Source organism: Mytilus trossulus, chromosome 7 (assembly GCF_036588685.1).
Source record: "Mytilus trossulus isolate FHL-02 chromosome 7, PNRI_Mtr1.1.1.hap1, whole genome shotgun sequence".
In the NCBI taxonomy this organism is placed as follows: Eukaryota; Metazoa; Mollusca; class Bivalvia; order Mytilida; family Mytilidae; genus Mytilus; species Mytilus trossulus.
In genome coordinates, this window is record NC_086379.1 from 18,306,494 (window position 1) to 18,331,677 (window position 25,184).

The window sequence follows — 25,184 nt, forward strand, 5'->3', positions numbered from 1 at the left end:
TAATACAGTACTATGAACAATTAAATGTTTGTTGACATCTTAAAATAATGTGCAGAATTAGCTATAAATGCAGTGTCCTTAAATAACAACTGTGACACATGGACAGAAATGAAAACAGGTGTTAGAATGCAGTGCATAAAGTTGAAATCTTGCATGCTGAAATAGACAACCTTTGACTAAAATAGAATTTCAGTTGGCTGTAGTTGTCATGAGCATGTGCAAAGCATGCTGGTTTAAAATCAGTCAATATGTCAGGTGATATTGAAATGTACAGTCGGTTATCCAATGATATTCCATTATTGTTTTGATTGACAGATGCCACTGCCATGACTGCAAACTTTGATTAAAAAAAAGGAAGAGTAAAAATTACATGATGCAGTGAGCAACAGACTTCCATCATGGCAAAGTACAGAAGAAATGTGAATATTGGTTAATTTCTTCTTGAAAAAAGACTTGTAGGTAAATGAGGAATTTGTTTAATGATGATCATGTGTTTTTTTATATTGAATAATTTTGATATGGTTATAAAATTAGGTAATTGTGTAAATTAGCAAATGAGGCAACATAACTTTGGTTGTTTTCTGCTCTTTGGTCGGATTGTTGTCTCTTTGACACATACCCCATTTCCATTCTCAATTTTATCAGAACTGTTCTCTGTAAGAAATTCTGCTTTATTTTAGACCAAAAGGTATACTATTATGATGAAATTTTGTGTAAGATCCTTGAAGATCCTTGAACATGAAAGTTAATATTTTGTATCAAATATAATCAGAAAACAAGAAAACAGAAGATTTATTTACTGAATTTATCTTAGTTATATACTTTCATGACTTTATAGAAAAGTGGATAATGTAAATTTCTCATCAGCAGGTTGTTATGGCAGTTAAAACAGACAGAATTTTCCTATAAAAATGAAGTGTCATGTTTCCATAGAAACTCAGTGCAAAGTGAGTATGGTATAAATTAAATTTGCATCTTAATTTGATTCAATATGTGACCGATTTTGTCATTCAACTTTAATGACTTTTGTATAGAACATATCTTTTGAATGCGTATGAACATTGATTATTGAAATTTTTTATACTTGATAAAACAATGGCGTGAATTGGAGCAATTAATTATATTGGTGACATATAAATGATTAAATCATAGAAATCGGTAAGTTTATCTTAAATGTTTATTGTAAACTGATTTATTTCAAAACTTAGCTTCAGAGATTGAAATTTCATTTGGCTCAATGATTTTTTATCGCATTTGTTCTGTATGAAGCATGTGAAAAAGATATAGTTAGAGCTTCAGGGTGTAAAATGGTTTGTCTTTAAATGTAATAAACACCATTTTCCACTACTATAACTTAAGAGTTACCACAACCCTCAAATATTTAACATCTTTCATCACATTGAAGCTTGTGTCGGTCTTTGTAGAATTTTTATCTTTAATGTTATTAGGGCCCCGACTAAAAGTCGGGTCGCCCTATAGTGGTCAGTCTGTCCGTCCATCCGTCCGTCTGTCCGTCCGTCCGTCCGTCTGTCCGTAACACTTTAACTTTGTGTCCGCTCCATATCTAGAAAACCATTATGATTTCATACTTTATACTTTACATGTTTATTAACCACCACCAGAGGGCGTGTCATGATGTATGTACAACTTTCTAGGTCAAAGGTCAAGGTAAAAAAACTTTGGTTTCAGTTGACAACCCTGTGTCCTGTGGTGATGATCGTGTCCGCTCTATATCTTGAGAACCCTTATGATTTCAAAGTTTATACTTGACATCCATTTTAACCAACACCAGAGGGTGTGTCATGATGTATGTACCTAGGTCAAAGGTCAAGGTCAAAAACTTTGGTTTCAGTTGACAACCCTGTGTCCTGTGATGAAGATCGTGTCCGCTACATATCTAGATAACCGTTCTGATTTTATACTTAATACTTAACATGTATATTAACCAACACCAGAGGGTGTGTCATGATGTATGTACAACTGCCTAGGTCAAAGGTAATGGTCAAAAACTTTGGTTTCAGTTGACAACCCTGTGTCCTGTGGTAAAGATCGTGTCCGCTCCATATCTGGATAACCTTTATGATTTCAAAGTTTATACTTGACATCCATTTTAACCACCATCAGAGGGCGTGTCATGATGTATGTACCTAGGTCAAAGGTCAAGGTAAAAAAAACTTTGGTTTTAGTTGACAACCCTGTGTCCTGAGTTGAAGATTGTGTCCGCTCTATATCTTGGGAACCGTTTTGATTTCAAATATTATACTTGACATCCATTTTAACCAACACCAGAGGGTGTGTCATGATGTGTGTACAATTTCCTAGGTCAAAGGTCTGTCTGTCTGTTGGTCTGTCCATCGCTTACAATTTTGATTCCCACTATATTTATTTACCCAACGCTATTGACAGCGGGGCCCACAGAGATGGCTTCCATCTCAATGATATCTAGTTACATGTACATTTGTATAATCAAATGTTTTTACAGCTATTTGTTATATGGTACCGTACATAGCTCGACATTAAGGGATAGTGATACCGTGGTGGCTGTGTTAACTAACTTTTTAAAAAGCTTTATAATTTAGAAAGTCAATAATGAAAGTAGAAGCCATGGATCCTACATACTTTGCATATTATAGATGCCTTATATTATGTAGTTTCTGGCTGTCACATGTCCATTGTCCTTGACCTGATTTTATGGTTCAGTGGCCACTTAAGAAAAAAGTGAAATTGTTTTGCAATGTTAATTTTTCTTATCAAGAACAATAGGATAACTACATTTGGTGTGTGGGTACATTGCAAGGTCCTTGTTATTAGATGCCTAGTATGGCAAGTAATGAAGTGGAAGTCCTCATGCCTGTCAGACAGTTTTCACTTGACCTTGACTTCATTTCATGGATCAGTGAACAAGGTTATTTCTCTTAGAAGAAATTTAAAGGTCCTTGTGAATAAACTATACAGAGAACAATACCTGTTGTATTTGTTCAATGGGACAATTGAACTGCCAAAAGTTTAAATGGATAGGTAACTATCAGGTCAATCTATGGAAAGGTTCAATTGGGTTCCCTATAATAGATATATGAAGATGTAGTATGAGTGCCAATTAGACAACTCTCCATCCAAATCACAACTTATAAATGTAAACCATGATTATAGGTCAAGGTGTGGTCTTCAACATATGGAGCCTAGGCTCACACGGAACAGCAAGCTATAAAGGGCCTCCAAAATAACTTATTAATGTAAAACCATTCAAATGGGGAAAACAATGGTCTTATAATATCTATATAAAAAACAACACCTAAGTTTATTTGTGATAGTTGTAGTAAAGCTTTATATTTAGGACTATCAACATAATATCATTGATATAAAGTAAAAAAGATAAACATTTCAGCATGTGCACTCTTGTTCTATTATACCAGAACATATTTTAAGTTTAATTTATATAGATTATATATGCTTTCACTAAATTTTAAAGAGGAAATAAGAAATGAATTAGACAAATGATAATATATAGTTGTTCATACTTTCAATTTTCTTTAAGCAGTCAATGACATGAATGTGGTCTTTTAATATTTTCAAATTTTGTGAAACGATAGGTTGTACAAAATTCCCTTATTTTGTAGAGATGCACAGTTAAGGGTGGGTCTCATTGGGGTCTAAGCACGACGCAGGATTGCCGATTTTTTTGTAAGCGTGAAACGTGAAAGTAAAATTATTGTGTCGTGAAAACGGGAAATGAGGTCTGGCGGGACCCGGGAAATGACAAAAAAAATAGAATTGCTTACGTTTATAGTGTAAGCGGGATGCTGGAATCTGATAAAACAGTAAGCGGGAACCGGGATCGGAACCCCCCAAATGAGACCCCCTTAAGGATGTTCTTGCTTTTGACTTTTTGTCAGATATTTTGAATCCTTTAGTTATATCCATGTAAGTGCTAATTATCCTTACTTTTCTTTTGAAATTTGTTTACCATATTGTTTTTATAAAAAAAGTGTTTTTTTTTTTTTAAATATTATATAATCCTTGTTATTTTTCATAGTTTTTAAAAGAAAAATATATTAAAAAAATCTATAAAGAGAAACATTTCCTGTATACTTTCAATGGCTCATATCTTGAAAAAAGGCACACAGAGACCGTCCCTTCTTTTTTTCCTGCTTTTTTTAGGTCATTTATTTATTTATTTATTATCGATTTATAACATTTTTTTATTCTTATTTTGAAACAGAGAAGGGAATCTCCTTCAGTGACATAAAAGAAAGTTAGACGTTTGAAACTAAGATTTAGAGAAAAGTTTTAATATATATTTTCTAAATTACAAAAACTTCAAAATAATCTCAGTTACTTCCCTTTGTACACCTTTTGTAAAGCCCACCTGACCTAGGGTTTATTGTTTTCTGAAACAGCTAGCTCAAATGTTGCTTACCTATACCAGAAGGTTCTTTAGGAAATCTAGTTCAAAAAGTGTATCTGAGGTTTTGATGAATCTACAAACATGGTTGGTGTTTCTGAACATTGAACATAGGCATTTAACCAAGTTTTGGGCTTAATAATCTTAATTTTTTATTAAGAGAAAAACTGACATTAGGTAAAAACAAAAAAATCTGGTGGTCTATCCAGATTTGTATGTAGGTCTTTTACTTTTGAGCCATGGCTTTGAATGTCCATCTGGTATTTTTCGCCTCTTTTCTATACTTACTATGAAATTTGTAGAAAAATTGGAGTACCTATATTTGGGTAGATTTGATAAGCAATCAAAACCTGAGCTTACTGACTTGATATCTAAATCTTCCAATGTTTATCATTACCTTAATGTTCAAACAAAATAGTGCAGTGATCATTCCTCAGTCAATTTATACATAATAGTTTATGTTAAAATAATCAAATAACAATATGATGTTTATTTGAATTATCATACAATGAAAAGAAACCGGTGCTTTACTTTTGTGCCAATTGGCATTTCATTTGCGCCAAAAAAATCATCCATTTGCGCCAAAAAAAACACCCTTTCATTTGCGCCAATTTACAGGTAAATACAGGAAAAAGTATAAGACTTTTAATAGTAAGACAGTTCTTGTTTGCATAATGAAACATCTTCCTCAGAAACCAGTCATCATTAAAAAAAACAAGATATGTAAAACCTTGACAGTTCTGTTATAAATCAACGTTAAAATCTGGTGGATATCTTATTTAAGGGGTTATATATGTTTCCAAAACATAGTCAGCATACTTATTGCATCTGCCAATTTTGTCCCAAGACGAAATCTACAAAAATCGATCTTCGATCCCGGCAACATTTAACAGGCTATTATTTGAACTTGGAATTATTTTGAACTTGGAATTTGCTTGATTTCTTGTTATTGGAATTTTTAATAAATTCCATGCTTATCCTGTACTGAAATGTTCTGTGCTGTGCACAACACTTTCTATTACAAAGAAAATAGTATATTTTCAATAGAATGTACTGTGCCGCGCACAACACTATCTAACCAAAATACATTGTATGGAAAGTGTTATGAACCGCTCAAAAAATCATAACACCAAATAAACACGGAATTTATTAAAAATTTTAAACACAAGAAATTATGCAAATTCCATAATCAAAAATAATTCCATGTTCAAATAATAGCCTGTTATTTGCACAATCACATTATGCATAGCTTGTTCAAAGCATATATATGAATAGAGTGTGACTCTATCTAGTCACAAAGCTTAAAAATAAAGTTTCACCTGTTTGTGAAGCAAATTTTACTTTTTCCTTGTAGCAATTCATATACTTGTGGCACATAGTTTTCATTATATCCACAAATACATAAAGCGTATTATAACAAAGACATTCAAGATTTGATATACAGTAAAAAATGATAATTCAACTTTGAACATCATCTATCAATAAAAAAAAATCAAATTTGTTTGTTTCCATATAATATGGATATCTAATGTGTCCGTTGTATATTACCTGCATTACCTGTTAAATGGCGCAAATGAAGTTTTTTAATTTTTACGCAAATGAAATATAACCTTGTGGCACAAATGAAAGATTGGATTTTTTAAAAATTGGCGCAAATGCATTGTGCCCAAAGAAACCATTCTTTATTGAAATTAAATATTAAGTAAAAAATTAAAGTAATTCATGTTGTATGAGTCTGTTAATATAAAAACTACAAATGAACAATCATGAAAAAAATTTGTTATTATTAAATTATTTAAATGCCCAAAAAGGCACAAGCCAGGGCTGAATGTGCGAGGGCTCTATAGCCAGTCAAGTTCATTAAAAAACTTCTATCAGGGGGGGGGTTCCAACTATATTTCCCCATTCAATTGCATTGATGGACCTAAAAAAAATTATATTTTTTACAAAAATCTTCTCCTCTGCAACTACTAGGCCAAATTGAACCAAACTTGGCCTAAATCATCCTAAGGGTATCTTGTTAAACAGTTTAAAATGTATATCTGATGACCAGGTCCATCAACCAAGATGGCCACCATGGCCATGAATAGAACATAAGAGTAAAATGCAGTTTTTGGCTTTATTGCTGAAACTAAAGCAGTTGAAGCCACTCTGTACAGGGATGAATTTTTGTTCATCAGGTCAAACCTTTTTGCCCTGAAATTTTCAGAAGCATATCAGACAATCTGAAATTTTATAGAAATTTTACAGTTTTTGATTATTATCTTGAATATTTTAATAGAAAGAGATAACTGTTAACAGCAAAATTGTTCAGTAAAGTAAGATCTACAAAAAAGTTTGACATGACCAAAATGGTCAATTGACCCATTTAGGAGTTATTGTCCTTCATAGTCAATTTTTGACAATTTTTTACAAAAATCTTCTCCTCTGAAATTACTGAGATAAATGTAACCAAACCTGGCCACAATCACCATAAAGGTATCTTAGGTTAAATAATGTGTCAGATAACCCTGCCTACCAACCAACAGGGCTCAGACATTGCTAAAAGTAGGGGTAAAATGCATTTTTAAGTTTTGTCTATTATTTTTTTAACATTTATAAATAGAGAAAATCTGAAAGTAAAATACATTCAGAATAATGAGCTCTACCATTATCCATATAATTATATATATCAAACCTGTTAGACAAATTCTTATAGGAGTAATTGCCCATAAATGACAATTTTTTTTTAAAATTTCTTCACTTTTGCCATTTATCATTAGAGAGAAACTTTTTTTTTCTGTCATACCTCATTATAGACCAAGGTAAGCGACACAGGCTCTTGAGAGCCTCTGGTTATTTAAAGGGAGGGACAAGAAAATTATCCTTTTTTTATAAAGGGAGGGATACAAAAATTGTCCTGTTTCCAAGTCTATATGAGAACTAATTTACATTCTCATTTTTGGCACAGGCATTCAGTTGTGTTTTTTTCCGTTTTTTGTTTTACGCTGCAAAAACTTAATCCTAACTTTTTATAGGAATGATTAACGGTTTTTATTTGTCAGTCACTTAAATTTTCATTCACACCCTGTGTGTCTTTCACAGTTTGTAAATTTTTGTTTTATTCTTAAAAACAACTATTGTGAGAAAGAAAACAAAAACAATGTAATTAACAAGTTAACAATTATAGGTCAAATTACGGCCTTCAACACGGGTCCTTAGCTCACACCAAACAATAGGCTATAAAGGATCTCAAAATGATTAGTATAAAACTTTTCAACCAGGAAAACCAATGGTCTAATCTATATTAAAAAATAGAAATGGGAAACACTTTCATATTCTTCTAAAAGTTTAATTCACATTTCATGGCATTTTTTTTGGAATGTTATACTATAGATTAAATTCTTTATTAACTTTTAGCCTTGCTGTACATCAGTGTATTCAAAGAGAAATGGTATGATATTAACAATATATTTAACAATATCGATATGTATAAAAAAACAATATGTATATATATACATTAGGTGACATCAGAACTTCAACAAATATTAAAAAATATGTGCAAATACAGTAGGTGCAACTTCAGAGTAATATATACATATATACAAATACATTAGGTGACGTCACAAGTTTCACTTTCAAATAACAAAAAAAACTATTTCTATCATTTCTTTTAGCACCAACCTACATGTAACTAACATCCAAACTTAATGAGAAGACAAACAGATTATTGCAATATATACTTGTGAAAAAGTATAGGACCACATTTCTTTAAGTAAAATAATAAAACTACTTTTATCACCATATACATATATTTTTCTTGCAACCTGCATGTTATAATTCAAATTCTGTAAACCAACAAATTTTTGCGACCTTCATGACCTTTGCAAGTTGAAAAACAATATGAAAATAAATTGTTGAGACTTGGGTCTTCTCTCATATAATGAAATCAATATAATAAGTAAACTGCGAAATTTAATCATTGCAAAGTCTGAAAATTGCCAAATGCAATATTAAATATTTGTGTAAATAAGTTGATTACAGTATACTTTACCGTGTGATGCTTTTTCACAACCATTACTCTTCAACTTCCTGTTAACAGAATACACAATAGTGGGGTATTTAAGTGAGCAATAGCTAACAACTGTTTTAACTTCACTGTAACAGGTCATTTGCATATATTATATTTATATTTATTTCCAGATAATTTTTCAAAAATGACAGGAATGGAGATTCCACCACACTTTATTGAACACAGATCAGTGTCAGCCAATTAACTGCTACCAACCAGGTATGCTATAGTTTTTGATAAATTGAGTTATATAAATGTTGTCTGTAGTCTAATACTAGTTTAACTACTGTGAATTCAGAAATTATTGTGAGGTTTTTATTAATGCGAAAAAATGCGTCAAAGATGAAAAATACAATAATTTAAGATTGCATTTTGAAATATTTTATATGAATTTGACAGGGTTTTTCTCAAAAATCGTAAAAATTAAATTCACATTTAAGTCTGAACTGACATAATTACAATAATTTCTGAATTAACAGTCAATCTGTCTTGAATTTGTGTATCACACTTGTGACTAATGAGTAAAATGTGATCAAATTTTCATATTTTTTTTATGACATCTGCAAAAAAACAATATTTTTGATGATTTTCATGCCCCTGTTGTGATTTATATTCTAGTCCAGGATCCTCAATATTGGAGACTAAGAGGCCATTGTTGTAACAATGATGCACATAACTTTATGTGAGCAACACAAGCTCTTTAGGGCCTCTAGTTTTACAGTAATATAGGTGTTTGTTTCATGCTGGCAACAGTCCAATTAAAATGACAGAATACTGTAGAAAAAACAATTTAATTGAAATTTTAAAGAAACTTTGAAGCTTACTGAATTAGGAGAATATTTCATGTACTGATTAATGAAGTTGATCAAAGCCATAGTGCTTGAGTGGCTTCTAAAAGAAATTTACCATGTTTCTCCTATAGTAATTGTACAAACATGTTACACATTATCGTCTGAGTTTGTTAAACATCCATAAAAGGCTTTCACCTATGTTCATTAATTTAATGGGTTTTTTTAACACAAGTTTTGCAGTATTTGTCATCATTTATTTTCAGTGACGATTATTTGTTTACTTCAGATAAACACAAGATGGCTGCAAAATGTCTGTCCCCACTAAGTTTTACATATCGCTTAGGAGATAACTGTAATTTATTTAAAGCTTGGCCTCCTTTTAATGTAAATTTTACTGATGCAAAATGTGTTTACCTTTGGAGTGTAGTGGAGGTTGTTAATGGGATTTGCAACAGTAAAATCATTTAATATGTTTTTCAATTTCTGTGGATATAGGTGGTTCATACTTTCATTCATTTACTAAGGAAATTTTTATTGTTTAAATCTCTAAAGAACTGAAAATAGAACAGAACTGAACAGAAGTACCACATATAAAATGTTTCCACTGAAGGGTTTCTTATAATATCTAGTATACATGTACAAACCATTGGGATAAAAACTCAGTTTGAATTGAAGGAACCCTGTATTTTTAAATTCTTGAATCTTTGAGTGTAGTTGACAGAGGTGGATTTAGAGGAGGCTTGGGCTGTCCCATTTTTTTTGGGGGGGGGGGAAAGTTGATATGATTATATTATTGTAATCACTGAAGCATGTCTGGGGCAATCCCCCTCTTAAGCAGTCAGTGGCCCCCCTCTAAGGAAAAGTAGATCCACCACTGGACTCAGTAGTTTTGAGGGTGTTAACTCACTCACAGAGGAATGAAGCCTTTAGGGATAATATTTTTTCATTTTAGACCTTGAAAGTTCTTCAAAATTTTGAATTTTTCGAATTACCAGACTTATAATACTGAACATGTTAAGTGCAGTTATATACTGAAATAAAACTAATGCATTTGTGGATAAAAATCTGAAAAAATAAAATAAATAGAAACTTTAACCAGTAAAAATTATCATCAAGACTTCAGATCTACAAATAAGACAAGTATGTACTTACTGGAGATTAAACCTGAAATGATGATTTTGTTTACCATTTTTTCTTTGCCTTTTTTTGCACATTGTCATAGAAACTTTAAAAATGACTGAGACAGATGAACTCTACAATAAATTTGACATGTTAGACTAATTTTTTGAAATTTGAAAAAGTTTTGGTTTTATTGTACAAATTATGGTGTATTTAAGCTGACCATGTTGAGTGCAGTTAAATACATTTCCTACTTGAGATAAAATCAAGGTATCTCCATTTAATGACAGCAAAAAAATAATCAGCTAATTATCAATTAGTGCATGAAAATTAAATGATTGGATTAAACGTGTTGCATAAGTCATATATATGTTAAAAGGTGTAATAAACTAAATGAACTAAGCACACTGGCTTATGTCAAGGTTTGAATATATCTAGTTTGACAGTTTGTCTTCAGAGATGCTCTTACTAAAATTTGAATTATTATTATTTTTAACAGTTTTACCCGAAATATATATAAAACTTGATTTTTTTTCAGTAAAATGTGTAAAATACATATAACACTATGAATTAATCTGTATTATCAAGTTCTACGTTATCTATATTTAGAACAAATAATCTCAAACTGAGAATAACCTATTATCCTTATCCAGAAAAATGTCAATATCATGAGTTAATATTACCAAGGAAATGTTAATTTCAGTAAGAGAGATGTCAATAGATGTGATTAGGTGTCCATTCTCCAGGTAAACGGAGACAGGTGTTTACAGGATTATTATTGTTGATGGCTTTATATACAAAATCTTTTCTACAAAACCTAAAAAAGGTAAGATTTTACTAAATTTGAACAATTTATATATATATTTATAATATATCAATTTTATTCTATGGATTATTTTACTTAATCTCCTTGGTATTGAAAATGATATTTGAAATCTTTCCAGCATCACACAGATAACAGATCAGGCTTATACATTCAGTGTTGTCATTTTGACTTGAATATTATCATGAAATATAATGAAGATTCTGTTATCATTAAAAGAAAAATATTGGATTAATTCCTGAAGATATTATTGTAAGAATCTTTGCATTATGATTTCTAGTAAAAAATTATAAGGGAACTTGATTGAACAAATGTTGATTACGCTTATCAAATCTGTAGATTTCTTGACAGGAACAGTTATTTAATGAAAAAAGAGATTCTACTATAGAATAAGTCATAGAATGGAAATCATCCTGAAAATATAACAAATAGGAACAAATGTTTTTAATGATGTTTAGTGCCTTATAATTTATGCAAAAATAATTGAAGGGGATAAAGAATATAAAAAAATACATAGGTTGAGATAAACTTGTGCAATCATTTTTAAAGGAGTAGAGGCATTAAGGCCTAGTTTTGGCCCAAGAAAATGAAATGTTTGATAACTATTTCAAATTGGCACATGATGTTAAGAAATGTATAAGGTCAAGAAATATAAATAAAAAACATTAAGATTTGTATCTGATGACGTCACAATTACGTCATAATATGTACTGTTTTCACAAAAACGAAGAAAAATACAGAATTTATGCAGTTTTCTGACTTTATTACCGTTGTGGAAACATCCTGCGCAGCCGAGAAACAACAAAATAATTTGACAAAAGCTTTATTATAACTATTGGCATTATCTCACTAAATATAAAGTTGTTTCTTGGGTGCGCACATACTTTTTCAGTCTAAAATATACTGAAAATTTTATGAAAAAACAAGGAAAATCACGAAATTTAACAAAATATGCAAATAAGTTATGATTTGTTGCCATGGTAACTTGTTTGATGTCAAATTTGTTTTGTTTTTCTTAGTGCCTTATACCTTAGACAAGTTTTCAGTATTTTAAGAATATGTATGATAACTTTTAAATTTGTAGTAATTTTTGGGCCAAATAATTATAAGGGCCTTATTGCCCCTACTCCTTTACAATTTTTACAAAGGAGTAGGCCCTGAAATATAGCAGTTTTACAAAATTGTTAAAATGTAAACTTTTAGCTATTTATTGGAAAGTAGAATATTTCTGCTACACAAATATGGGCTGTTTTTGACAATACAATGCACATATATTGTGCACCAGTACCATTAAGTCATGCTAAATTACTGAAATCGTCTAAATTTTTAGCATTTTGGTTAATTTTAGACAGTTTCTGTCTGAAATGGATGTGCCTGCATTTGTGTTTATTCTTAATATTTAAATGTTAGTTGTATCTGATGATAATTACATAACATATATAAAGGTTGATAATAAACATAGTGTGGCCTCTTTCATTTTTGACAAAAAAACATCTGAAAAGGGACATGCATATAATGGCATATTTGATAGGTTTTTCATATTTAAGCTTGAATTGGAGTGTCTTTAATGACTAAATCAGTTCAAATCTTTCACATACACTAATTGATTTGACTGAGGTAGAAACTAAAATGTTTGAAAAGTGTCCAAAATCTTTCATCAGATGAACTTTGAACTTTGAGGCCAAAATTGGCCCTAATACCAGACCTTACCAGACCAGATCTACTCCTTTAAACTTAGTTCTCATCAAATTTTTTATTAGAATAAGCTTTAATGCTACAAAAAAAGTGAATTTTATTGTATGACACAAAGTCCAAATTCCTAACATGAAACATTAATGAGGGCTAAGAAATGCCCTGTACTGTCAGGCGTCATACAATTATTTATGGCTACCTTTAGCGTCAAATTGGTAAAAAATTTACCTCATTTTGTCAAACGATTTAAATTGTTTGATTCATGAATTTAATCAGCCATAATTTTTATAATTTACAAAAATACATTTCATCGTCATGAACCAAACTCTTTTTGTAGGTCATTAGGCAAGAATTTTTACCATTATTTATCATAAAGGTATCCCCATAAATTAACACAATCAACCCTCTTAGATTATTAACTTGATAATTGATGGTAGAACAAGTTACAGATTCATCAATGTATAAACTTTTACCATTTTACCAAGATAATATCCAATGAAAGTACATCTGCAAATGGAATTGTGTTATGGAGATAAAGTATGGTAGAGCTGAGTTATAATCTTGGACAATTAAAAAAAAGGTTAAGTATGGGAAACCAGACCTCAACGAATAACATAACATTTTAATATTCAGTTAAGCAATTTTGAACTTATATTTGATAATAATAAAATACTTTTTTCCTTGTTCAGATAAGAATTGATATTTGAGAAAGTTTGACATTAACATTTTGTTTATGAAGGTTATACGGTGACCTATAATTGCTTATATCTGATTCATTTGAACTTTTGTGGATGTATTTTAATACTTATACATGTAAACAAAATAAAGAACTCTACGTCATCGGTACAAATCCAACATCAAATGGATTTAGTGTTAAGACGTCATTAACAGTACGAAAACAAATCAACCTCATGCAATGCTAAAACATGTCTGTCTGACACATTTCTTCTGACCTTTACCGTAACATGTTTCGTTATTAGATCAATATTAAGTTTTCATGACTCAATTTCTCAATAATTCTAGGTAAAAGGTCCACTACATATCTGTTCAATGGATTCATTGTATATTTAAAACGTGCCCGTCTGACAAGATAGACCTGAGTGAACATCACTTTCATGGTTCATTAATCAATACCAAATGTTCATGCTTAGAATTATTTCTCAGCTACTGTAAATGATGGGGCAATTCTTATAAAAGAGTCTTTAAAAGAATTGTTTATAAAGTGTAATAGATCAACCTTACTTAACTATCAGGAGTGCTGTTATCTTAGAGGCATAGATTGCTACAACAATAGTCAATATGACATTAGCTGCTAATTTCATCATGCATAATGACTTAACTTTCAAAAGAGTAGGCACAGTAAGACCCCTTTTTGACCCCAAAATATAGCAATTTTACAAAATAGAATTTTCGCTAAATTACTGAAATCATCACAATTTTTAGCGCTAGCATTTGAGTTATCTTTTAATGGGTTTCTGTCTTAAATGAAAGCAGCCATTTTTATAGATTTTCATGCATATTTTGGATCTCGATGAAAAATAATGTAAAATTAGTCATTGTTTTTCTTAAATTTTAAGAAAGATTTTTTTTGAAGTCCAAATCTCTATTTATTTGAAGTATTAGGAAATAAAACTAAAATATTGAAAGATATATTAGTTTGAATGTTCCAGAGTGTTATGTGAATTTTAACCACCCTAAGTAACCTTTAACCTTGATCGCCCACAATGACAAAAGATATTAATTTCCTGTTTCCTGAAAGCTTTAATCTGAGCCATTCTTTGTAGAAAGGCTTTTATCTTATATTAATGGCATATAACATTGCATTTTCATTTTAAGTCCTCTGAAGGAATAAATCTTAATGAATATGAGGAATAAAGTCGCATTTTTTATGTTTTCTTAATGAACTTTTGGACATCATAATATATATATATAAAATGAGAAGATGTGGTTTGATTGCCAATGTGACAACTATCTAACAGAGATAATATGATGTAGATAAAAGGAATTAATTTTTATGCCATGAGACAGACTTTCAAAAATGAGCAAAATATATACTGTATAATTAATATCTAGCAAGCTTTAAAAGACACTGAAACAATAACATGTATTTAAAATGATTCAAACAAAAATATCTGTTTAACATCAGCCTGATTTATACACAAAAAGATTAACCAAGGCTCACTCAGAGTTGAAGAACAGCAATGAGGGAGGGATAGGACCTTTATTGGGACTCCAGGATCGGGTGTTTTTAAGCTCAGGATTTTAGGATTGACCCTGTCAGGATTCGGGAAATTTTTTTTCTCGAAATTTCAGGACCTCGGGATTTGGTGTTTTTAAGCCCAGGATTTCGGGATCAGGACCCCTCCTATCCCCCCTAAGCAATAAATGTGTTTTTTGTGTGTTTTTACTGTGCATGTACTGATTTTGTGTCATGGATGGCCCATACCCTTTATTCTTTTTATTTTTTATTATTTGCATATATAAATTTCTCATTTTGGACTGCCATTATCTCATTGGATTACCAGTTTTATTTGAAAACTATGAGTAAGAACACAAAACTTATTTAGTATATCTTGGTTTTTAAGTGTGCTAAATTAGAGAATATAAAATTTCCTTTGGGACAGTGCCACCAGCACATAGGATTACATGCAGTTTCTAATAGGAAACAATAATTTTAGAACTTTTAGAAAAAAACAATCCTGCTAATTGCTTTAATCTGTAAGTAAAAATTAAACAGTAAAACTGGACACTCTCAATCTGTGTGGCCAAAAAATGTAAAAATTGAAGCAGCTGCTTTGTTGGCTCAAATAAATCTCAGATTAGATTTTTGAAATTTGATTTAATAGCAAATTGTTCATATGGTAAAAAAATATTGCTTTCTCTTTGAACTTAAATCCTGACTTTGATATTTTGTTGTATTAATTAGCGGTTTATTCTATAGAAATATTTGTGAATAATCTTTAAAATGATATAAAAGATGTTGACCGATTTTATTCTCCGACATCAAAGTTAACGGTAGAATGATTTATTCAGGTGTATTGATCACGATGTTAGCTACTGCAAATAATTTCTTCAAATGTATGGAAAAATAATAGCTTTATTTCAAGAGATGTTTTTGTTTTCATGCCTTATGAAACAAAAATGTGTTAAAAGTCAGGAGAACACATAATTTTTCGAGATTTACGGGTAATCAAGGATTGAAACATTTTTGTTCTGTAATGAAAGTGCAAAATATTATAATTTTTTTCCTATGACTTCTTTGTTCTTTTTGCCCACGGTTAGAAGACATCTAATGGAATATTTACACAAGTTTATACAAAATTTTCATATCAATGACTTTAAGCCCCTTAAGCTTCCACATGACTGTGCAATGTAAGAACCATTTGACCTTTTAGGACTGCATCTTTTTGTAAGTCATGGTGCAGAAGTAGGATAGGAAAATTGTTTTTATCAACACTCCAAATAGATTAGTTTTCATTTGTTTAAATCTTGAATAGGTGATGCAACTTTCATTACAAGGAAGTCGTAAAAGTGAGAGGTTTGAGCTCTATAAAACCAGGAAATTTTCCATTTTCTACATTTGAAAATGCCTGTACAAAGTCAGAAATATGACAGTTGTTGTCCATTCGTTTGATGTGTTTTGTCATTTTATTTTGCCATGTGATTAGGGACTTTCAGAAAGAATTTTCCTAGGAGTTTAGTATTTTTGTGATTTTACTTTTTAATAAATTTGAAATTGTTGCACTTCTAGATTTGAAGTGTGTTCAAGTTCACATGATACAGTGGTCAAATCACAATACAAATTTGTGTCTAGAATTATGATTTTTGAACCACTAATGGACAGTAAAACACATAATGGCAAACATAGCATCTTTGCAGATTTGTTTCATGAACAAAGTCCTTTACAAATCAAACAAATTCAACTTGTAACACTTACTGCCATATTTTTTAATTTGATAAGTCAGATAAGAATTCAACCACTTTGCCCTGCAATATGGTGGTCAGGGGAAACAACTCTTACTCCAATTACATGTAAGGAATACTCTTATTTAATGGAACACTTATTATGTATCACTTCAAATAACTTTTATATATCATGTATTTCATAAGTCTTAGCATGTTGCCTAATCTAATCAATTTTGAATTGAATACAGTTAAATCTAAACTAATATTTATGATTATTTATTCATTTTAAGCATCAAGAATTTCTATCTTTATATATTGTAACATCTATTGACAGAGTAGACAACCATATCACATCATTATGGTTTCAAAGACTTAAACACAACATAGAAAATTAAAAAAAGAGCACTACACAAATCTTGGGGTAATTTAAGGCCTTTCTGTCATAAAACTTTGTTTAGTACTCAGAGTACAAAACTTGTGCTTGAAATACCAAATACAGCATTTTGATTGGTTGGATTCTGAGTCTGAGTACCGGTACACTAATTGTACTTGAAAGTTTTATAAGCCCTGGTGCTCCTGAAGGGTAAGCAGATCCTGCTCCATATGTGACATCTCTTATGTTACTCCTGTAAAATATGTTTCCTCAATTGATTAAAGGTAACTATATTACACTTAAGCAGATTGGTAAAGTATTATACATTAATGTATTTATGTTCCAGACCGTATGAGTATTTGGACCATTCGCATACCGTCTGGACCCTATGCGTACTTTTTCAAAATACTCATACAGTCGGACCGTATGCGTACGGTCTGACTAATATTAAAACGTTGGTCAAGTTTATTAGTTAGACTAAGATTCAAATGCATATAGCAGATCAGCATTATTTAACTATCAAATTAATATAAAAAAGTTCAATTGTAATTGAGACAAAAACTTTATATTTTAACTTTTTTTAATTAACGCTTATTAAATATGTTAATCTCTTGTAATAAGCATGTCGATCAGTAATACATTAATTGTATTATAAACACTGAAATTGAAGATATGGAAAGTAAATACATGTATAATGTGGGAGTTCACTGAATTGTGTTAGAATATTTAGTAACTTTACCCCAAAAAAAGGAAAATGCAAAAGAACATGCATGAACTGTATACATGAAAATGCTAAAAAAAAAATACGTTACTTGAATTGTGTCACCTTGGGCAAGAGTACCAACATAGGATTCAGATATACAATTAAACAAATATCTAATTTCAATTGATCGTTTGTTCAGGACTGTATGGTCGGACAGTATGAGTATATGTATACGGTCCAGACCAGACGCATACGGTCCAAATACTCATATGGTCTGGAACATTTATATATCATTTTAATTATCTCACATTTTAATTAATTAAGCTTTCAAAAGATTTAAAGAATAAGATAAACATACATTTCTATTTTTCTGTTGACACTATAATGTTTTGTGACAAGTAAATATTTAAATTTTATTAATTTGCAAAGAAATGAAAATCATGCCTGATTCGGAGGACTCATTCAGTAGATTATAAAACATCAGTTTGCTTATTATTGTTTTATTTGCTGTTAGATGTTCAAATATTATTCCTCCATGATACAAATGTATTAATTGATAATTGATATAAGCTGCAATTCAATATTTATTTTCACTCATATTTCCATTAACGCATGTTGTGCATATCATATTACAGATACAATAGGGAGAACCTTAAGTGGAAGAAGCTTTTCAGACATTAGTAACTGTCCATTGTTGAAACTTTTTATTTTATATTTTTGATATTGATAAATTGTCTTTTATTCTGCATATGATTTCTCAAGTCATCCAGCAATTTGATATTATACACCCACTATAAAAGTGGGGTCAGTATTGCAATCCCCTTGTCTATCTGTCTGACAGTTTATCTGTTCATTTGTTTAAAAATTATGTAACAATATGTTTGTAGATTTTTCTCTATTTTGAACGGAATGACCATATGATTGGTCAATAGCTTGATGATGCTTAGTTGTTATGTGAGATAAATCTTTGGATATGTCAGATACCAATTTTCTATTTGCCAAGTCTTTTAATTTTTCAATATGATGAACAAACATAATATATTTTGTCATGTTTTCCTACAGGACAAAATGTTTTAATATTAAATCAGCACGCCAACTGTGATGAGTTGTAATGTATATGTGCATGTGCATGTATTCTTAGCACTGTAACACTTGCTATTGTTTTTGATTTATATTTCAGTACTGAAGACAAAAGATGGGATCAGGAGCCAGCACATTAACTCCACCATCCTCCCCTGAACCTGAAAGTCCTGTAACAGTAAGAAGACATGCACGTTCTTCTCAAGGTAAGTTTCTGGTTAAATCCAGTCAGGGGCACGGCAGCTCTAAGGGGTTAATGTCATCACTCAGCATCCTGAGTTATCTGTTCTGTAAGACTCATTTACCCTTTTCTGAATGTTGAAATCTTTAGGTTTATTCAGATTGATACCGATATGATATTGAATGATGATTTGAAGGTTACTGTAACAAAAACTCAGATTTCAACAATTGACCTTGCTAAGCTTCAAGGTCATTGTTTGTAGATCTATTTGTTTACCTTTTGAACATGCCAAAGCTTTGGTCATTGTTAGTAGATATATTTTAGTCATCTTTCAATTCAAAATAATGAAAGATTAATCATATAAGTAAAAATCTAAATTCTTGAAAGATTTGAAAATTTTATAAAAAAAAAAAGCAATGAATGTATGTTCATTCTGAAAAATTTGAAATCAAAGTGTTAAATGTTGTTTTGATGATTGATAAGAGCTATATAATTTAGCAATTATAAATAATCCTTCCACAATTAAATGAGAGTTGACATATACATATATAGTAACATATTATTTCTACTTATAGTTTGATATTGCTTTTTATAGCAAAAGCATTTTATTGTATGCACGATTCCATCTGTAGTTAACACTTGAGTCTTTTTGTGGAAAAACAATTAAGCTTTTGTTAACCCACTGGTAAGTGGTCTATTTTTTGCTAATCACCCATACAGTCAATGATAATTGTCATATTTTTTTATGATAGAGCGCCACGTGTATCACTTGAGCTTAATAGGAATGACTTCAATATTAAAAAAAAAATCATTGATCTTATTATTACGAAATTTACCATAGCAACTTTACAGCTGAGTTGAAGTAAAAATATTGTATCTCACCAAGTTTGAAGACTTTATTTGTATGCATCACCTCTATAATTGAAATAATAACTCTCACATTTTAGTCCCATAATTCAACCAATACAATAATATCAAAATACATGCAAACTTTAGTTTAAACATATTTATTTATAGTGGATTGGGAAACAAGTTTTGCAACTTATATTAATCCCTTTCCACTTTGCGGGTGTGAGTGCTGCCTTGTAGCGGCATTAGCCTACTCTTTTTCGAAATCTACAAGGGTGTCTTTAACGTGCAAGAGATGTGGCTCTCTCTTAACACGGGCCAGACATTTATCGTCCCCGTCCGACGGACTATCATCGTTTCCTCAAGACCATACTCGCAAATGGTGTCAAGGGAGAGCCGAAAATTTAGTTCCTGAAATTTTCATCCCAAACGGGAATCGAACCAGGAACCTTTGTGTTAGTAGTCCGATGCACTAACCACTACACCACGGCAAACTTTAATGACATTTCCCCACTTAAACCCAGATCATTTAGAAATTCCAGAGCAATTTCAAGAGATTTGATTGTCCTGAACATGCATGAAATATTTGCCACTGGACATTAAGCAATCAATCAATGGATTTGAAAATAATATTCAGAATTGGAAGTAAGTCAGACAAGTCTAGAAAGCTAAATTTGAAGTTAAATGTTTAAAAAGAATAAAATCCTGTAAATGAATGGACTGCGTTTGCCCTATATCTGTGATATTAAAATGATTTTAGATAAAAATAGCCATACAGACAATCCCTGGTGAATGTTCAAGACATTATTGATGAACTGCCCAATATTCTGTAGTACTAAGCTAAGTGAGAAATAATAATGGAAAATTGAAGATCTCTAAATAAGAAGTTAAAGCAGACAGGCCTTTCTTTAATTGCATTATTAAAAGGAAAGAGTTCTGGAGAATTGATTTAGATCTGTGTAAATCTATCCTCTTGAAATAAGACAATAACATAAACTTTACAAAAGATGGACATTCTACCGCTATCTTCTATTGTAAACTGGTATTTGTTAAACAATCTTTTGTTTAAATCCATCAGTATGTCACATTCTCTTGCTAATCTGCTTAGTTTTGTTTTTATCTTTTTTAGCTCACCTGGCCCAAAGGGCCAAGTGAGCTTTTCTCATCACTTGGGGTCCGTCGTCGTCGTTAACTTTTACAAAAATCTTCTCCTCTGAAACTACTGGGCCAAATTAAACCAAACTTGGCCACAATCATCATTGGGGTATGTAGTTTAAAAAATATGTGGCGTGACCCGCCAAACCAACCAAGATGGCCGCCATGGCTAAAAATAGAACATAGGGGTAAAATGCAGTTTTTGGCTTATAACTCAAAAACCAAAGCATTTAGAGCAAATCTGACAGGGTGAAATTGTTTATCAGGTCAAGATCTATCTGCCCTGAAATTGATGAATCGGACAATCCGTTGTTGGGTTGCTGCCCCTGAATTGGTAATTTTAGGGAAATTTTGCTTTTTTGAGTTATAATCTTGAATATTATTATAGATAGAGATAAACTGTAAACAGCAATAATGTTCAGCAAAGTAAGATTTACAAATAAGTTAACATGACCAAAATGGTCAATTGACCCCCTAAGGAGTTATTGCCCTTTAACACTTTCACTACTGAATTTATTTTTTCCGCGGGTTTCTGTGGCCGAGGCAAATTTGCACGCTCAGATTCCCCAGCCTGAATTAATTTCGTGACCGGTGCCTCAAGAAAAGTTGCAAATTGAAAAACGTGCTCGAACTCGAGAACGCAGTCTCAGATCGCCTAAACAACTGATACAGAAGTTCAAAAGGTTGCTCTGTAAAAGATTTTCCAAGTGAATTAAAATTAAAACAAAGAATAATGTCTTTACAATGCTTGAAAGATCGGTTTTTGTTACCTTGTTAGCTCAATGTTGCCAAAATGTCGACATTCGGATGTACTTGTTTACGTTAAAAATGTGTTTAAACGAATAATATTCAGCAAATCATTATTACCGAGTCTTCTTATTTATCTTATCACTCGTTTTTGTCATTTAAACATCGTCTATAGCAAAACCGAAGCTTTTTATCTCTCATAAATTGACCGTTTGACTTTTCGTTTCCGACCGCCATTTGTATTGATGAAAAGACAACTCTGTCAATCGACGAACGACTACTCGTTTTCAAAGTGATAGATCAGTTTTACGATCATTTACGGATACGTTGTTGATATTGAAAACACTGGTATTAAAGAGTGTTTTTAAACAAACAAGATATGTTTGTTGTTTCCTTTTCCCTGGTAAACATTACAATACTTTATAAAAAAAAAAAAAAAAAAAAATCTGCTGAAAAAAAATATTTTTAGTGCAATCAGACATATACGTCTCTGGTTCAATTAGTACATGCTGCCTATTTTAGAAGAATAAAAAAGCAGAATATAGTTGGTCATGATCTTTTTATAAGTAGATAAAACAAAATAGATTAATTAATTTACCAGGGTCAACCATTATAATATATACAAGTACTTTTGTAGTTGGTCTTTTTTTCAAAGGTTTGGTGTTTTTTAACTTCCTCTATTACCAATATGCAACAGCTTTGTTCTAGATTTTTTGATTGTGTAATTTGAAAAACCTTAAATCACTGAGCATATACAATATATTAAATTACTATCTTAATTATGATAGATACTTTAGAATAGTTATCATATATATATATACATTGTAAGCATGTGAAGAATAATCACTTACACAATGGATTTCTTTACACATGTCTGTCATATGTTTCATCCTTTCTTGATAATTCAGTGCAGTTTCATTTTTCACATATCAAGTCACAAAACTTTAGATTTTGATAAGCAATATCTTCCCATTTATATAATCAGTATTACAATTAACTAAGAGAATTTGATAACTAAATTATGAACTTTCAACAATAAAATTTTAATAAACAACAAGAACAAATTAAATACAGCAAACTTGACTTTTCTCTTTATTGTTCCAGTTTGAAGGCATGTGTGTGAACTTATGTCTAGAAATGGCCTTCCCCTGCTTACCCCAGCACAAAATATCTATTTATCAATCCTTTTTACCAGCAAACAAGAAAACTGAAGAAATTTTAGGTTGGATGAATGGTAAATAATAATTATGTAGGCATTACAAATTTAACTATCCCAAGTAAAATGAAACATACTTTTTTGAGCCCTTGCAAGGTTTTTTGATAATAACAATAATTAATACTAGATGTATTGGTCAGCCACCCCTGTTTAAAGTGTAGTCAACAATGGCAAAGAGGTAGTTTAACCTCTTGCAAACTGGTCAACAATTATTACACATTTAACTTGACCAATATATATATTAAATTAACAAGACATTTGTTTTGATCTTTAGAGTTTCAACTAATGAAACAACAGGTTTAATATTACAGAAAGGATCAACATTTTGTTCACTTAATCAAGTTTCATTTACCATGATGGTCAGAGAAATGAAGGTTCCATAAAATATGGGTATACCTAGCTGTCCCTAATCATTGTACAAGAAAATATTGAAGTGACCATTTAATATTGGATCTGTTAACCAATATAACTTAGTAAATGGTATGCAAGACCAAGAAATGCTTTCATTTCTGATTTGTAGCTCCAAGGCATTTTTTTGTCATTTGGCCTTTGTCTTTGTAGTGAATATGAAAATAGGGAGATGAGGTATGATTGGCAATAAGACAACTATACAACAAAGTTAAAATACAGTGGATGTAAGCAATTAAAGGCAACCATATGGCCTTCATCAATGAGAAAAAATCCATAATGTAAAGTCGGCTATAAAAGGCCCGCCAGATATGAGAAATATTAAACAATTCGACCAAGAAACTAACTGTCTATATATATATAGCTTCATGTACTTGATTACAAAACAATTTAATAATCTAAAATGAAAATGACAGAAGTGAACCAACAACAACCAGTGAACTACATGCTCCTAACTTGGGACAGGCACATAATGAGTGTGCCAGGGTTAAACGTTTTTGTGAGCGGTCAACCTTTCCCCCTTATCTGGGATAATGTCATAACAGCACCTATAAATATCAGGGGAAAGCTTAAAGTTATCAGTTTTGTTAATTTAGAATGCATTCAAGAAAAGGATTGTCCATATAAAGTTGCCTGAAATCTGACACCTCCTTTTCAGCACCCATGACATGACTTAGCCAAGTATTCCCACAAGGAGCAAATAATATGTGAAGACCTTTTTCAACACTACTAATCTCATTGGTTGTGCCACCAATCACCACCATCTCCTCACCAATTAATATTATTAAACCTCCTGCTCCCCTTTGGCTTTCTCATTTATATTTGACTCACTATAGCCCTCACTATCATCTTTCCCCTGCCAATTCTGAACCTTTCCCCATAAAGTAAGACCTCTTGTCCGGCATTTGTAATTACATCATTTCTGAACCTGCAAATTTTAGTTTCGTCTGATAACATTTTCACACTGCAATACTAGCAGACGAAGTTTCACTTCCTAAACTACTTTCCATTTCGTTCATTGTTCTCTCGTACATTCACAGCCCTATCCGCTTATTTCACCCGATACTAAATCAAAGTGTATGTGTCACCCGAGTACCAGCATTTCAAAGCCATATCTCTGTTCCCTCGAAATCGAGAATTGTTTTTGTAGCAAAGCCATGAACGCGAAAAAACTTACTTGTCTAGTTCCGATTTTTGGGGGGAATCAAAAGCTTTAAAAAGATCGCCATCATATGTATTTAAGATGTATTGAATCATTTATTTTATTATATATTTAAAACTACCTAAGAATTATAAAGGGCTTCATCAAAACACAGAAAACAGCTGTACTTCCACTCCTCGTTATCGAGAGGAGCCATTTTGAAACCCCACATGACCTCAAAACGTGTTTCCGGTTCTAATTTTAGAAAATAAAATTTTCCGATTTGATTTATTTACTTTTCACGATGTTTTTAATGCTGTTGAAGAACTGAAATAATACCCTCAGATATCGTAGATTTTAATTGAAACATTGATTTTAACTGTTAAGAACGGTAATTAGCGGGAAATTGCGGCTTTTGTTGGGACAACATTTATGTATCCTGAAAGATACACTCGCCCTGCGCATCGTGTATCCTCAAGGATACATCCGCCCTGCGCATTGTGTATCCTCAAGGATACACTCGCCGCGAAAGGGTTAAAGTCAATTT

General features: G+C 31.3%; 1 protein-coding gene across 3 annotated transcripts in view; it reads left to right on the forward strand.

The window, feature by feature from the left end:
- Positions 1-336: 336 nt before the first annotated feature.
- LOC134724743 (paladin-like) overlaps positions 337-25,184 on the forward strand; it is a 115,565-nt gene continuing 90,717 nt past the window's right edge. For 2 of the 3 annotated variants that reach the window (XM_063587948.1, XM_063587950.1), the window contains exons 1-5: positions 337-459; positions 868-947; positions 8,585-8,672; positions 11,067-11,189; positions 19,041-19,146. In XM_063587948.1, coding sequence (XP_063444018.1) covers positions 19,056-19,146 — 91 coding nt within the window. In that variant the 5' untranslated portion in view covers positions 337-459; positions 868-947; positions 8,585-8,672; positions 11,067-11,189; positions 19,041-19,055. The remainder of the gene's footprint in view (positions 460-867; positions 948-8,584; positions 8,673-11,066; positions 11,190-19,040; positions 19,147-25,184) is intronic. The other variant, XM_063587949.1, reaches the window with a different exon arrangement.